This window comes from Rhinoderma darwinii, chromosome 6, assembly GCF_050947455.1.
Source record: "Rhinoderma darwinii isolate aRhiDar2 chromosome 6, aRhiDar2.hap1, whole genome shotgun sequence".
NCBI lineage: Eukaryota > Metazoa > Chordata > Amphibia > Anura > Rhinodermatidae > Rhinoderma > Rhinoderma darwinii.
In genome coordinates this window covers 84,939,853-84,955,897 of record NC_134692.1, presented here as the reverse complement: position 1 = coordinate 84,955,897, position 16,045 = coordinate 84,939,853, and the positions used below count along the sequence as shown (strand labels likewise).

The following is a 16,045-nucleotide window of genomic DNA, read 5'->3' as shown; positions in this document are numbered from 1 at the left end:
GCCCTATCTTCGGGCGTTTACGTCTCTGACCTCCCATTGACATCAATGGGAGGCAGAGAAACAGGTTTTCACAGAGTTTTTTGCCAGCAGTGCTCAATGGCCGTGGCTGAGAAACGTGGCAAACAGCGTGCAGGCAGATCAATATCTGCCTGAAAAAAAACTCTGTGTGAACAGTGCCTAAGGCTATGTTCACACGGGGTATTTTGCCGAGTTTTTTGATGCGGAAACCGCGTCGCAAAACTCGGCAGAAACGGCCCGAGAAAGCCTCCCATTGATTTCAATGGGAGGCGTCGGCGTCTTTTTCCCGCGAGCAGTAAAACTGCCTCGCGGGAAAAAGAAGCGACATGCCCTATCTTCGGGCGCTTCCGCCTCTGACCTCCCATTGGCTTCAATGGGAGGCAGGAGAAAGCGTATTTCTCGCTGTTTTATGCTCAATGGCCGCGGGCGAAAAACGGCGCGATAATTGCAGCGAAAATCGGCGTGCAGGGAGAGGAATATCTGCCTCAAAGTTCCAAACGGAATTTTGAGGCAGATATTCCTCCCCCAAAATACTCCGTGTGAACATAGCCTTAAGGTGGAAAAAGTTCTGAAATTATTCCTCGGACTGATTTTGTAACATGACAAAAACCTGGAATTTTAACAGGGGTGTGTAGACTTTTTATATCCACTGTATATATACACATACATACACACTGTATATACAAATGCTTGATTTCCCTGTTTTGTTGCACCAGAACTTGGAAAAAATGAATTTACATTTGATTTTATGTAATGGACTTTCAGGGTCTGAATACTTATGCATATTAAAGTTTTTTTTCTTAATTATTGTTTGTGTCACAGTAAAATATATTAGGCATGCTATGTAAATTAAATTCTACAAACCCCACAAAAATCAATTTTAATTCAAGGTAATAATGCAACAAGACAAGAAAAACATTAACCCCTTAATGACCAGCCTATTTTAGACCTTAATGAACAAGCCATTTTTTACGTTTTTCCATCGTCTTATTCAAAGAGCTATAGCCTTTTCATTTTTGCGTCGACATAGCTGTATAAGGTCTTTTTTTTTGCGGGACAAGTTGTAATTTTTAATAGCACCATTTTGGGGTACATAGAATTTATTGATTAACTTTTATAAACTTTTTTTTGGGGGGGGATAGAAAAAAAACAGCAATTTTGCCACACTTTTTTGCGTCCTAAGTTTACGCCGTTTACCGTGTGGTATAAATAACACTAACTTTATTGAGTGGGTTGTTGCAATTGTGGCGATACCAAATTTGTATAGTTTTTTTATTTTTTTCTACTTTTACACAGTGAAAACACTTTTTTTTCAAAATTATTTGTTTTTGTGTCTCCATATTTGAAGAGCCGTAACGTTTTTATTTTTCCGCCAATGCAATTGTAGGAGGGCTTGTTTTTTGCGGGACGACGTAGTTTTTATCGGTACCATTTTGGAGTAGATGCGACTTTTTGATCACTTTTTATCACATTTTTTCAAAGAAAACAGCAATTTTTGCATTTTTTTTAATTTTATTTTTTACGACGTTCACCGTGCGGGTTAAATGATGTAACAACTTTATAGTCGGGGTCGTTACGGACGCGGCGATACCAAATGTGTAACTTTTTTAGTTTATTTTGTTTGTTAATAATAAAGCAATTTTTAAGGGGGAAAAGTGGGTTTTTCATATTTTTTTTTTTCACTTTGTATTAAACTTTTTTTTAAACTTTTTTACTAGTCCCACTAGGGGACTTCACTATGCGATTATCCGATCACATTTAAAATACACTGCAATACTTCTGTATTGCAGTGTATTATGCCTGTCCGTGTAAAACGGACAGGCATCTGCTAGGTCATGCCAGAGGCAAGATCTAGCAGGCATTCACGACAGGCAGACCTGGGGGCCTTTATTAGGCCCCCGGCTGCCATCGGAGACACAGACACTCGGCGATCTTATTGCCGTGTGTCAGTGGGATGAGAGGGAGCTCCCTCCCCCTCTCCATAACCACTCAGATGCGGTGCCTGCTATTTAGCACCGCATCTGAAGGGTTAAACGGGTGAGATCGATACGAATATCGATCTCACCCGGTCGAGCAGGGGCGCCCCCAGCCCTCAGCTACCTCTGGCAGCTGAGAGCACGGAGATTTGACAGCTCCCTGCTCTATTTACTTATTCCGATGCAGCAACGTAAAAAGTCTATTGCATCGGAATAAGGCCCGTTAGTGACCGTCCTAGAAACACTATGGGCCGGTCACTAACGGGTTAAGGGGGTGAATTCTTCTGCAAAGGCACTGTATGCACATACATACACATATCGATCAGCCATAACATTGAAACCACCTGCCTAGGATTGTGAAGGACCCCCTCTTGATGCCAAAACAGCTCTGAGCAATCGAGGCATGTTCTGTTGTAAGTGGCAACAAGACATTAGCAGCAGATACTCTAAGTCCTGTAAACTGCGAGGTGGGGCCTCCATGGATCTGACTTTTTTTTCCAACACATCCCCAACAGATGCTTAATTGGATTGAGATCTGTGGAATCTGGAGGCCAAGTCAACACATTCAAACCATTCCTAAACAATTATTTCAAAATGACAGGGCACATTATTCTGCTAAAAGAGACCACTGCCATTTAGGGAATACTATAGGAATGCAACCATTTTTAGGTAGATGGTAAGTATCAAAGTAACATCCACATGAATGCCAGGACCAAAGGTTTCCTAGCAGACGGTTGGTTTCCTTAGCATCTGCCGGCTTGCCTTCTTTCTATAGTGCATGCTGGAGCCATCTCTTACTTAAGTAAGCGACACACACGCAAAACATGATTCATCAGACCACCTTCCATTGATCCAAGGAACAGTTCTGAGGGTACGTTCACACGGCCTATTTTCGGGCCATAAACCCCCCCCCGAAAAATGGCAAAAAAATACGGAGGCTAAATGCCTCCAAACATCTGCCTATTGATTTAGATGGGAAAATGGCGTTTCGTTCACACGGGGCACCCTGTAAAAAAGAAGTGCATGTCACTTCTTGAGACGTTTTTGGAGCCGTTTTTCATTGGGTCAATAGAAAAACAGCTCCAAAAACGGCCGTAAAAAGCATTAAAAAAAGCTTGATGCTTAAAAAACGGCTGTAAATCAGAGGCTGTTTTCCCTTGAAAACAGCTCCGTATTTTACAGACGTTTTTTGTTTAGCGTGTGAACATACCCTAATGATGATGTACCCATCGTTTTGTGCTTTCGGCAGTAAAAAGGTGAGCTCCCTCTGTCACCCATCGGCGGCCCGCAAATGCAATCGCGGGTCTCCGATGGGGTGTCATGGCAGCCGGGGGCTTGATAAAAGCCCCCAGGTCTGCCCTGGACATATGCCTGTTAGGACGCGCCGGAGGCACGTCCTAACAGATTGCCTGTCAGATTTACACTGACAGGCAATAATGCTCTGGTATACGAAATATACCAAAGCATTATAGCAGCGATCTGAAGATCGCATAGTAAAGTCCCCTAGTGGGACTAATAAAAGAAGTCATAAATGTGAAATAAAGATTATTAATAAAAAGTACAGTAAAAAAATAAATAAAACCATTTTTTTCCATAAAGTGGTTTTATTTAGTAAACCGCAAAAAACAATGGCGAAATTGCAATTTTTTTCCATTGCCCCCCAAAAAAGTCATAATAAAAATGAATCAATAAGTGCCATGCACCCCAAAACAGTACCAATCAAAACTACGTCTCGTCCCGCAGTAAACAAGCCCAAAAAATCACTACATTGATGGAAAAATAAAAAAGTTACGGCTCTTGGAAAGCAACGATGCAAAAACAAATCATTTTAGTTCAAAAGTGTTTTTAGTGTGCAAAAGTCGTAAAACATAAAAAACCTCTACATATGTGGTATCGCCGTAATCGTACCGACCCATAGAATAAAGGTAACATGTTATTTACGTCGCACAGTGAACGGCATCAATTTAAAAATGCATAGAACAATGGCGGAATTTCAGGTTTTTTTTATAATCACCCCAAAAAAAGTTTATAAAAGTTAATAAAAAAATTATATGTACCCAAAAATGGTGCTATTAAAAAGTACAACTAATCCCACAAAAAACAAGTCCTCATACAGCTATGTAGACGAAAAAATAAAAAAGTTATAGCTCTTTGAATGCGACTATAGAAAAACGAATAAAATAGCTTGGTCATTAGGGCCTAAAATGGGCTGGTCACTAAGGGGTTAAGAATATTTATTAATAAAAGGATTGATATCGGTGAGTGCCGCAGATTGCCTTCAATTTTTGAAACTGCTTGGACTATTTTTTGCTGCTGAGCACCAACGCACTGCAAGGTTTTGAAAAATTTCTTAGTGACTCATATAGATGTGAGAAGTTCCAATCCCATTTCTATATAACCGACTGCAATGCACTGTGTGTTCCGACACCTTTCAACAATAGCCAGCATAAATTTTTTCAGCAATTTGTGCTATTGTAGCTCTTTTGTGGGATCGGACAGACAGGCTACCCTTCACTTCCAATGTGCAACAATGAGCTTCACTGGTCGTCCTTGGACTTCTTTGGCCCTTGTAATAGATAGACCCTAAGATATTACAAATGATCACACATAGCAAACTAAATAACAAATGACCACTTACTTTATGCGTGGGCTTTACTTACACTGTATTTTATAATCTGGAGGTAACAACCTGATATGAGACAATGGAATTCGCCCTGTATCACCATCATCAAACTCTACAGATACAAGATCGGTATTTTCATCCTGGTCTAAATTTCCTAAAAAGACAAAACTTGGTAAAATAATTGCAACATTTTAATTTATTTTAGATAAATTTTCACTTTCTTAAAGTAATTTTCTAGGCATTTATTACCTAGTGTGAGGTGCAACAGACACTGGCGGATCATCATTAGGACGGTTCGGGTGGCCGCCCGGAGGGCCCAAGGCTCCCAGGGGGCCCATGGCCACCCGAACCGTACATAACTGCACGGGCCCCCTCATGCCCGGTGGTGTCGCTAGCACTGGAGGGGGTCCCGGTGCTAGCGACAGCCACATTCACTTGTATCTGCGCAGACCGACGTAATGACATCACTGAATCACGCTGGTCTGCGCATGCATCCCGACCGGAGCCTGTACAGCACTCCGTCCGTCGCGGGAACGGGGCAAGGTAAGTACAATATATATTTTTGTTTGTGGGACTGTGGCACTATATACAATGGGGGGGGGGTGCGATGTGTGGAACTATATACAAGGGGGGGCTCGGTGGCAATATAAGGTGGGATTTCTGTGTAGCACTATATACAAGGGGGACACTCTGTAGCACTATATACAAGGGGAGGGTGCTGTGTGGCACTGTATATAAGGGAGCGAGGGCTGTGTGGCACCATATACAGCTGAAGTCCCAGGCAGAGTGCTAGTAAAGGCTCTGCTCCAGTACTCCAGCTCTGGGGAAGCCCCTGACATCACTGTCCATATACGTCTAGTGATGTCAGGGGCAACCCCAGAGCCAAAGTCCCGGCCAGAACGCTACTAGCGCTCTGCCTGGGACTCCCTCTCTCCTCCGGACATCACTGTCCATATATGGGCAGGGATTTCAGGGGCTTCCCCAGAGACAGAGTCCCAGAGGAGATCTGCTTGTAGTGCTCAGCCTGGGACTACTTCTCTCCCCCTGACATCACTGATGCGACCCGGTGTATGTATATATATGAGTGTATGTGTTTGTATATATGAGTGTGTGTGTGTGTATATATATATATATATATATATCCCCAGAGACGGAGTACCAGAGCAGAGCCGCTAGTGCTCTGCCTGGGAGTCCTTCTCTCCTCCCGACATCACTGTCCATATATGGACATTGATGTCAGGGGCTTCCCCAGAGACGTAGTCCCGGAGCAGAGCCGCTAGTGCACTGCCTGGTACTCCTTCTCTCCTCCCGACCCTGTGTATATATACATGTGTGTGTATATATATATATGTATGTGTGTGTGTGTGTGTGTGTGTGTGTGTGTGTGTGTGTGTGTGTGTGTGTGTGTGTGTAGTGCATCTCCTGAGAGCTTTATCAGCACATGAATTATATTAATAGAAATACTGTGGTGTGAAAGCCGCCTAAGAGCGTCCAATGCAGATGTGAACACAGCCCAATCTTGACAATAATAATAAGGCTGCATTATTATATCTATCACCAAAGTGGCTACAGCTAACAGTTTGCTGATTCCGCCTACTTGTGCTGGCCCCATGTTTAGATTTTTTTTCCAGGGCCACTTTAAGCTCCAAATCCGCCGCTGGGTATAGGTGTGGGGGGTGCTGGAAAAGCGAGAAACCAACATGTCTGTGTGTCAAATACTGCAGACATGAGTCGTGGCTGGAATAAGTCGTCACAGTGGTCTGGGCCAGATGGAGAAAAAAAGGGAAAGTGAACGACTAATCAGAGAAGACTTCACCTGTGAGTCACTAGATATAAATGTACTGTAATCACTTATATCATATGCAGAGCTCCTGTATATAACTGGAATCTTCCACTGTATGTTCACTACATGGTGGTAATATTGGTCTTTGTATAGTGGTTTTTATTCAGTAACCATATTCTGGTATTATTCAGTCACTATGTGGTTATGGTGAGGCGGTATTATTTAGTAACAGTAGGGGTTATTATTCAGTCCCTATATGGGTATCATGCCCATGGCTGCGGGCCGTCAGGCTCACTCACCTCCTGACGGCCACAGCCATGGATCTGCGAGCGCTGGCCCCAGTCTCCTCCTCAGGAGACGCCAACGCTCACCTCGACCGGGTCCCGTAGGGAATTTTATGTTTAATTAGCCCATGAGCACCCTGGACTATAAGAAGGGCCCAGCCCCTTCCTTCCATGCTTGAGCGTTGTTGTCATACCCCAAGTTTGTCTATGCAAATGGTCTCCTAGTGTCTTCCAGTTCCCAGTGTTTCCCGTACCTGTATCCTGTATCCCGTGCTATCCTGGTCAAGTGCCGTGCTGAGCTGTAGTCGTGTAATGCTATATCCATGCCTGTCCTGCTACACCACGCCTGACGTTTGCCTGCTGCCTAGTCCCAGCTGAGCCTGCCTTGTTACTGTCCAAGATGCCACAGGTACAATATATGAACTATAGACTGTTACCTGCGCCCTGTTGGCCAGCTGCCATACCGCCAAGACGGTATGGCCCAGTGGGTCCACGAACCCAACGTGACAGTGGTTATGGTGTGACAGTATTATTCAGTAACAGTATGGGGGTATTATTCAGTCACTATGTGGTTATGGTATTATTTGGACCTTATATTGTGTTATTATTGGTCTTATAATAGTAAATTGTGTTCAGTAACAGTATGCAGGTAATATTTCATCTGGTATAGTGGTATGATTTAATAACTGTATATGTATATAGATAATCTTTTTGTGTAAGTGGGGAGACATCTGCTTAGATGCTTGTAACACTCCTGGATGCGCTAGAAATCAGAGATGCATTTCTCTGCACACCGCCTTTTGAATTGACTGCATTATTGATATAGTAAGGGTGTAGTCACATCAGCGTTTGGTTTCCGTTGATGGGTTCCGCCAGACCTTTCCGTCAGAGGAACCCATCAATGGAAAGGTAAACGGAAACCATAGCTTCCGTTTGCATTACCATTGACTTCCGGTAATGTTTCCGTTGCAAATGGTTTCTGTTTGTCTCCGTTCCGTAAGGTTTCTGTTTTTTTAACGGAATCCATAGCGCAGCGGACTCATAGACTTTCTAGTGTGACCATACACTGCTGGTTAGAAACAAAGCAGCACAGCGCTCACCCGAGCTCTTCTGATGCTTAGTTTAAGCGATAAGCGGGGGCCACAGTGCTTGGACCCCTACCGATAATAATTTCTTTCATTTCACTATGACATGACAAAAGTTTTTTTAAAAGTTTAGTTACACTTTAAGGAGAGGTGTTAAGATTTTTTATTTAATGAGTTAAAGGCTATACACCTTTTAAAAACTACTTCTTGAGATACAGCCGCTTTGTATCCTGTATACAGAGCAGCTGTATCTAGCACTAAAACCTGTATCCGCCAGGTCTGCGGGACTAACAGGTTCAGTGACTGTGGGTCCTGCGTGTCAGAGATCGAGCTGTTATTGAGCACATCTAAGTTAATATACTACGGTTTTAGATTTGAAAATATTATTAATAAGATTGTTTGTTTTAAAGTTTTAGTAAAAGTTCAAAGAAAAAAAGCGGGGCTGCATTGCGTGTAAGGGAGAAGGAGGGGGCCCATGTTGTGTCAAAAGTACAGGGCCCATGGTACACTTAATATGTCACTGGTAACAGACCTACTTCTCATCACTCTGGGCATCTGGTGTCTTGGTGCTAAAATGTATAAACATACTATTGGTATTTCTTCAAGCTGCTAAGGATATTGCTAAGGTATTTAGTTTGGAGTGTGGCTATCTAATCAAGAGGCCTTAAATACAACTGCTGTGAGCTTGTTAGTTGGTTTCCAGCCAGATGCCTAACTGGAAAGAGAAGCAAAGTGGCAAAAAAATATTTAAAAAAGCAGCTGAGTGAGTGTGGGAGCTTGGGAGTATGAAGAGGTTTCAAGTGTCTGGTGTCTTAAGTGTGACTTAAGATTCAGTTTATTTAGATTAATTCACTTTAAAAGAAATTTGGTGTTTGGGGTGTTTCATGTATTTGTTTTTCCTACAACGGTATATTGATTTTAGATCCCCATTAAACACCATGAACTCCATTGCTGTCAAAGCTACCTAGTGTACATCCTGTGCCATGTATGCTCTCCTTGAAAAGCCATTTGAGGGACTATACTTCTGTGCAGGGTGTGTGAGAATTGCCCATTTGGAAGCCCATATTCTGGATCTAAGTGAGCAACTTTCAACACTACAGGCAATTGACAACATGGAGAGGAGTTTGCTGCTTACTGAGCAAGTACTGACTGGGGCAGATGCAGGGGAGGATGGTAGCATGGAGGTTCAGACTAATGAGGCAGCTAGATGGGTAACAGTTAGAAGACGGAGTAGAGGGAATTGTGTCAGGGAGACTAGGCCTGATCTGGAGCACCCCAATAAGTTTGCTAAGTTGGCGAATGAGGGGGCGTCAGTTTAGGGGTAGCTCTGCTGCAGCTGGACACCTTCTCTAACAACCACGGGTATGGGAATAGGAGTATAGGAAAGGCTAAACAGGTCCTGGTAGTGGGAACTCTATTATAGGGGAACAGATAGGGCAATCTGTCACAAAGACGAGGAACAGTTTGCTCTCTACCGGTGCTAGGGTTCAGCATATCGCAGATCGGGTTGACAGGTTATTGGTAAGGGTTGGTGAAGACCCAGCGGTCATGGTGCACATTGAAACATATGACAAAGTTAGAGGAAGGTCCCAAAACATGATTTCAGGAACTTTGGTAACCAGCTCAGGGAAAGGACCTAAAATGTAGTATTTTCAGAAATACTACCTGTACCACACCAGAGAAACAGTGGGAGATTAGGGATGTGAACAAGTGGCTAAAGAATTTGTGTAGAAAGGAGGGGTTTGGTTTCTTGGAGAACTGGGCCGATTTCTCTGTTGGCTGCAGACCCTACAGTAGGGATTGGCTGCACCTAAATGAGGAGGGTGCAGCAGTGTTGGGGAAAGGATCCGGCTGTATATAAACATCCGGCGGTCGAGGTCCTTAAAACACGCGCCATGGTTTATCTACAGAGTGGGTTTTAGCTGGCTGCCTGAGCGATCTGCCTGGCAGCTGAATGTTGGGTGCCTGGCAGTCAGTGACTGCCGGGAACCCTGAAGAGAAGATAGAAGCAGTTTTCGGGTGCTTCTGTCTTCTTAGATCGCTCAATGAGTGCTGTGAATAGAATAGAGACAGCAGCAGCCCTATTAGTGACAATAGTCACTATAAGCGTATGTTCACACACTAGACTAAAAACGGCTGAAAATACGGAGCTGTTTTCAAGGGAAAACCGCTCCTGATTTTCAGACGTTTTTTTAAGCCATTCCTGATTTTCGCACCATTTTTTACGGCCGTTTTTGGAGCTGTTTTCAATAGTCAATGAAAAACGTCTCAAAAAATGTCCCAAAAAGTGTCCTGCACGTCTTCTTCGCGGCCGTTGTTTTTCAAAACGGCCGCGTAAAAAAACGGCCCATTGGAATAGAACGCCATTTTTCCTATTGCAATCAATGGGCAGATGTTTGGAGGCATTCTGCTTCCGATTTTTCGGGCGTTTATGGCCCGAAAAATGGCCGAAAATAGGCCGTGTGAACATACCCTCAGAGGGCTGATTTCTGAGGTAACTGAGGCTGATGTAAAAGTAAAAAAGGTGTGAAAGAAAAACAAATTATAAAAATAAAGTCTCCCAAAAGTCTTTTCTGACCTTTGAGGGACCGAACATAATAATAAAAAAATAAAAGTAAAATAAAGTGCAAATAAACGAAACAATAAATACACATAAAATACCCACCCAAAAAACCTTTCCCCATGCCAATCATTCTCGTACCGCTAGCCCTGACCTGTTTACCCCAAAATAGACAAGTAATATATCAAAATTTATGATAGAGAATGCCGATCACAAAGTAAAGGTCTATTTTAAGATAAAACTATAGTATTACCAGAAAAAATTTGCTGAAAAGTTAAAAAAACATATTTTTTTCACAATTATTTTCAAACTTTGCCTGAAAATTCTAAAATAGCGAAAAGGATGCATAGAAAAATTATAAAAAAAAGAATCCTGCATTGCCTACGAAAAAATCATCACCAAAATCATGTCGCTAGCCCAACAAATAAAAAAGCTATAGCCGTTTGACGCGTGCTAAAAATGGCTAAACGATGTTTGGTCCTATAGGCCCAAAATAGCCCTGTCCTGAATCGGTTAAACTAGGGAATAGGTAGGGTAATTACTGTATAGGAGGGGAGGACTGCGTAGCTAGTGAGCTTGGGCTAAGAAATTAACATGCTGTTGGAATGGGTTAGGACAGTTAATAGGGATAAGAAGAAAAGTGGTAAGTATAAACATATAAGGTGCATGTCGGTATACATGGCAGAAACCTCAATAACATAGTGGGGATAAGTGAGACATGGCTAGATGATAGCTATGAGCTATGATTGGGCTGTTAATATGCAGGATTACAGTATGATTAGAAAAGATTGTACTAATAAGAAGGTGGAGGGGTTTTCTTAGATGTAAATTCCTGCCTAAAACCCTTGTGTGATGTTGTCTATGAGGAAAATTATTATGTGGAGTCCCTACGGGTGGAAATAAGGGGAGGGAAAAAGAATAATAGAATACTGATAGGGGTTTGTTATAAGTCTCCAAATATAATGGAAGAAGTAGAAAATCAACTAATAAAGCAAATAGGTGAGGCAGCAAACCATAATGAAGTCATTATAATGGGGGACTTTAACCCCTTCCCGACATCCGCCGTATATATACGGCGCACGCCGGGTTGGGGAATATGGAGCAGGCTAACGGGCTGAGTCCGCTCCATAGAGCAAGTGTGTCGGCTGTGTGTTACAGCCGACACTTCCGGGTTACGAGCGGGATCGCGCTTTAGCGCGATCCCGCTTGTTTAACCCGTTAAAAGCCGCGTTCAATAGAGATCTCGGCATTTCAATTACTAAAAACAGGGGGGCGACCCCCTGTAACGTCTCAACGGCCCACCTGCGGCGAGATCGGGGGGAGCCGTTGGTTCACACGGCTGCCTGGGGGTCTGACGAAGTCCCCCAGGTCCGCCATCTTGGTACTCCTATGAAGCTTCATAGGAGACTGTCAGAATCACGATATACTGCAATTATATTGCAGTATATCGTGAAAGCGATCTAACGATCGTTGGTTGAAGTCCCCTAGGGGGACTAATAAAAAATGAAAAAATGAGTTCAATAAAGTTGTTTTTTTTGCGTAAAAAAATAAATAAATGAAAAGTTCAAAAAAAACCTTTTCCCATTTTCCCCCTAGAGCGTAGTAAAAAATTAAATAAACATAATTGGTATCGCCGCGTCCGAAAAAAGTCTGTACTATCACAATATGTCATTATTTAACCCGCACGGTGAACGCCGTAAAAAAAAAAATTGTAAACGCCAGAATCTCTATTTTTTGGTCACCTCATCTCCCACAAAAAATTAAATAAAAAGTGATCAAACCGTCACATTTACACCAAAATGGTATTATTAGAAACTACAGCTTATCCCGCAAAAAATAAGCCCTTATACAACTTAATCGACGGAAAAATAAAGAAGTTACGGCTCTCGGAATTTGGCGAAACAAAATAAATTTTCTTTTTTACACTTCGGTTTTTACTTATAGAAGTAGTAAACTATAGAAAAAACGACACATATTTGGTATCGCCGTAATCGTATTTACCCATAGAATAAAATTAACATGTTGTTTTAATTGTACAATGAATTCCGTAAAAATGGCGCGCAAAAAACCATGGCGGAATCGCTGTTTTTTTTTCATTTTCTACCCCACAAATAATTTTTTTTTACGTTTCCTAGTACATTATACGGCAAAATAAATGGTGCTACGAAAAACTACAACTTGTCCCGCAAAAATCAAGCCCTCATAGTACTATATCGACGGAAAAATAAAGGCGTCATGTCCTTTGGAAGGTGGGGAGGGAAAAACGAAAACGAAAATCTAAAAAAGGGCTGCGGCGTGAAAGGGTTAACTACCCTGAACTAAACTGGGAGGCAGAAACCTGCATGTCCAACAATGGAAAAAGGTTTTTTTGACAAGAAATAAGGACAATTACCTTTCGCAACTGGTGCAGGACCCAAAAAGTACCAAATATGTGTACTTTTTTTTTTTTACGTGTCATTTTTTTTTCCTATAATAAAAGACTTACTATAGGAAAAAAAGCAGTTCTTGTTTATATCACTTATAACTTTTATTTTTACACTTTTTTTTTAACATTTTCATTCTTTTTTTAACTTTTTTTTACTTGTCCCACTAGGGGACACTTAGACTTGCAGCTCTGATCGCTGCTGGAATACATTACACTACCTACGTAGTGTAATGCATTCCAACTGTTATTGTGACGTCACAGTCAGGGCTTATTCAGACGAACGTGATATACGTCCGTGCAACGCGCGTCGCAGGGACCTATATTAGTCTATGGGGCCGTGCAGACAGCGTGAGTCCGCTGCGAAAAAGTCACGACATGTCCGTTCTTTGGGCGTATTTCGCGCATCACGCACCCATTGAAGTCAATGGGTGCGTGAAAATCACGCGCACCACACGGAAGCACTTCCATGGGACGCGCGTGATGCGCGCAACAGCTGTAAAACTATGAATGAAAACAGAAAAGCACCACATGCTTTTCTGTTTACAAACATCCAAACGGAGTGTCATAATGATGGCGGCTGCGCGAAAATCACGCAGTCGCGCATCATACGGGGCTGACACACGGAGCTGTTAAGTGCCTTTTGCAAAACGCACACGCTCGTGTGAATTCGGCCTTAGGCACATGGCAGGAATAAGAAGATTTTTTTTAAAATAAAGTTTGGATAAAGTTTGGATCAAGTCGTGGATTATTGTAACATTATGGCCACGGTCCGTCGTTCAGTCGTTAACCTCGACAGCCATGGCCATGGACATCTTACCTCGCTGCAACGCCGTCCTCCTGTGAGGCGCCGGCACTCACTTCCGGACCTCGAGCGCCCGCACATGCACGAGCACCCGCACATGCACGGCCTTAAAGGGCCAGTGCGCGCAACTTTTGCAGGAAGTCTGCAATCTAGGCCAGGATGCCCTGGGCTATAAAAAGGGCTCTGCCCTCTTGCTCTTTGCCAGAGCGTTGTTTGTTGCCCATCGTTTGTCGTGCGTATGGTCTCCCAGTGTCTTCCAGTTTCCCAGTGTACCTTGCTCCTGTATGCCGTATCCTGTTTCCGTGCTACCTAGTTCTAGTGCCGTGCTGTGCTATTGCCATACTGTGCTACAGTCTACGCTTTATCTGCTACGCCTCACCTGACTACCGCCTGGTCCTGGACGTGCCTGCCTCGCTACTGCCTACGATTGCCTCAGGTACCCTCGCTGAACTAATTGAACTCTGTACTTACCTGTTTGGCCAGCTGCCATCCCGCTACGCGGTACGGCCCAGTGGGTCCACACCCCGCTTCGTGACCTTACGCTCTGGCCATGGACTCCGCTGGTCAATTCAAGGGCTTGGCACCCTCCCAAGCCATGCAGGCGGATCTGCTGGATCTCCGAGCTAGGCAGGATCAGCTCCTCGTGGCAGTGGACTCTATGGCGTAGCAGCTAGGGACGCTAGTTGTTTCTCTTCCTGCATCTATGCAAGTCCTTCAAGCCGATCCTCCTGTTACTCATCCTGGCAGTTCCTGTCCGGATCCTCGGTTCTCGCTGCCATTGCCCTCTCGGTTCGATGGAGACGCCAGTGCTTGTCGGGGGTTTCTGAACCAATGCCACATTCATTTTACCCTGCACTCTCGAGCATTTCCGTCAGATGGAGCCAAGATCGCATTCATCATATCCCTCCTGACTGGCAAGGCCCTGGCATGGACTAATCCTATTTGAGAACGTAAGGGACCCGAGATTTCCAGGAGTTCGTGCGAATATTCCGAACTGTTTTTGAGGAGCCTGGGCGAGTCTCATCGGCAGCCACTGCCACCTTCAACCTTCGCCAAGAGGACACCTCCGCGGGCGAGTATACGATCCAGTTTCGGACTCTGGCAGGAGAGCTATCCCGGAACAATGAGGCCTTCGTGGCATCCTATTGGCATGGCCTGTCGTCCGAGATCAAGGATGAACTGGCTGCTCGAGACCTGCCCTCTGCCTCGGACGACTTGATTCTGCTTGCCACTCGGGTAGACATAAGGCTGAGGGAAAGATCTCACGAGGTTCGTCAGGAGCGTCGGCGCCCTAGACTGGCGCCCAACTTTCAGCAACCCCTCTTGCCAGCTTCTTTTGCTTAGCCCGAGGTCCTGATGCAAGTAGACCGACTAAAATTATCGGTCCAGGAGAAACATCCCAGGCGCACCTCTGGAATTTGCTTATATTGCGGCCTCGCTGGCGATGTAGTGCATCTGTGTCCTCACAAACCAAAAAACCCCAGCGCCTAGGTTTGGTTGGAGAGACAACCTTGGGCGTCAACACATTGAATCAAGAACTCTTCCAAACTATTCATTCCCGTAACAATCATTGCTGGCGAGAGGTCCCATCAGGTCACCGCATATCTGGACTCCGGCTCTACAGCCAACTTCGCCTGCCAGGACCTTGTGGATCTCCTACAGTTGCCTACTATCCCACTTGAAAGGCCGCTGATCGTTGCTTCGGTGGATGGACTGCCATTGCCGGACCCAGTTGTGTCCGTAACCAAGCCATTGAGACTCCAAGTGGGAGCCCTTCATGCTGAACTCATCTCCCTGTTCGTCTTATCCAAGGCCGTCACCCCGTGCTGCTGGGTTTACCTTGGCTTCGTCTGCACGCCCCCGTCCTGGATTGGAACTCTGACGAGGTCCTCCAGCGGGGTCCGAAGTATCTTGACCGATGTCTGGTCCATATCCAGTCTCCACAGCCTGCTACTCTTCAGTCTTTGACAGGGTTGCCTTCTTCTTTCTCCATGTTCTGCGATGTCTTCAATAAAAAGGAGGCTGGGACCTTGCCACCACACCGGGCATATGACTGTCCGATCTACCTGGTTCCGGAAGCGTCTCCTCCTCATGGTAGAGTGTACCCTCTCTCCCTGCCAGAGACCCAGTCCATGTCGGCCTACATTAAGAGAACCTGGAGAGGGGTTTCATTCGTAAATCCTCATCCCCGGCCGGAGCAGGGTTCTTCTTTGTTAAAAAGAAAGATGGATCGTTACGTCCTTGCATTGACTACCGAGGCCTAAACCAGATCACGGTGAAGAACAGGTACACCCTGCCTTTGATTTCTGAACTGTTTGATCGCATACGGGGGGCAACATTTTTTTATAAACTAGACCTGCGGGGGGCCTACAATCTGATTCGGATTTGTCGAGGTGACGAATGGAAGACTGCCTTTAATACTCATGATGGGCACTACGAATACTTAGTTATGCCCTTCGGCCTGTGTAACGCCCCCGCAGTATTTCAAG

General features: G+C 44.3%; 1 protein-coding gene across 1 annotated transcript in view; it reads right to left on the bottom strand.

The window, feature by feature from the left end:
• The window catches only part of TNRC18 (trinucleotide repeat containing 18), a 778,682-nt gene that overhangs the window by 41,828 nt on the left and 720,809 nt on the right, over positions 1-16,045 (bottom strand). The window contains exon 23 of the mRNA XM_075831538.1: positions 4,655-4,771. Within this exon, the coding sequence (XP_075687653.1) occupies positions 4,655-4,771 (117 nt within the window). The remainder of the gene's footprint in view (positions 1-4,654; positions 4,772-16,045) is intronic.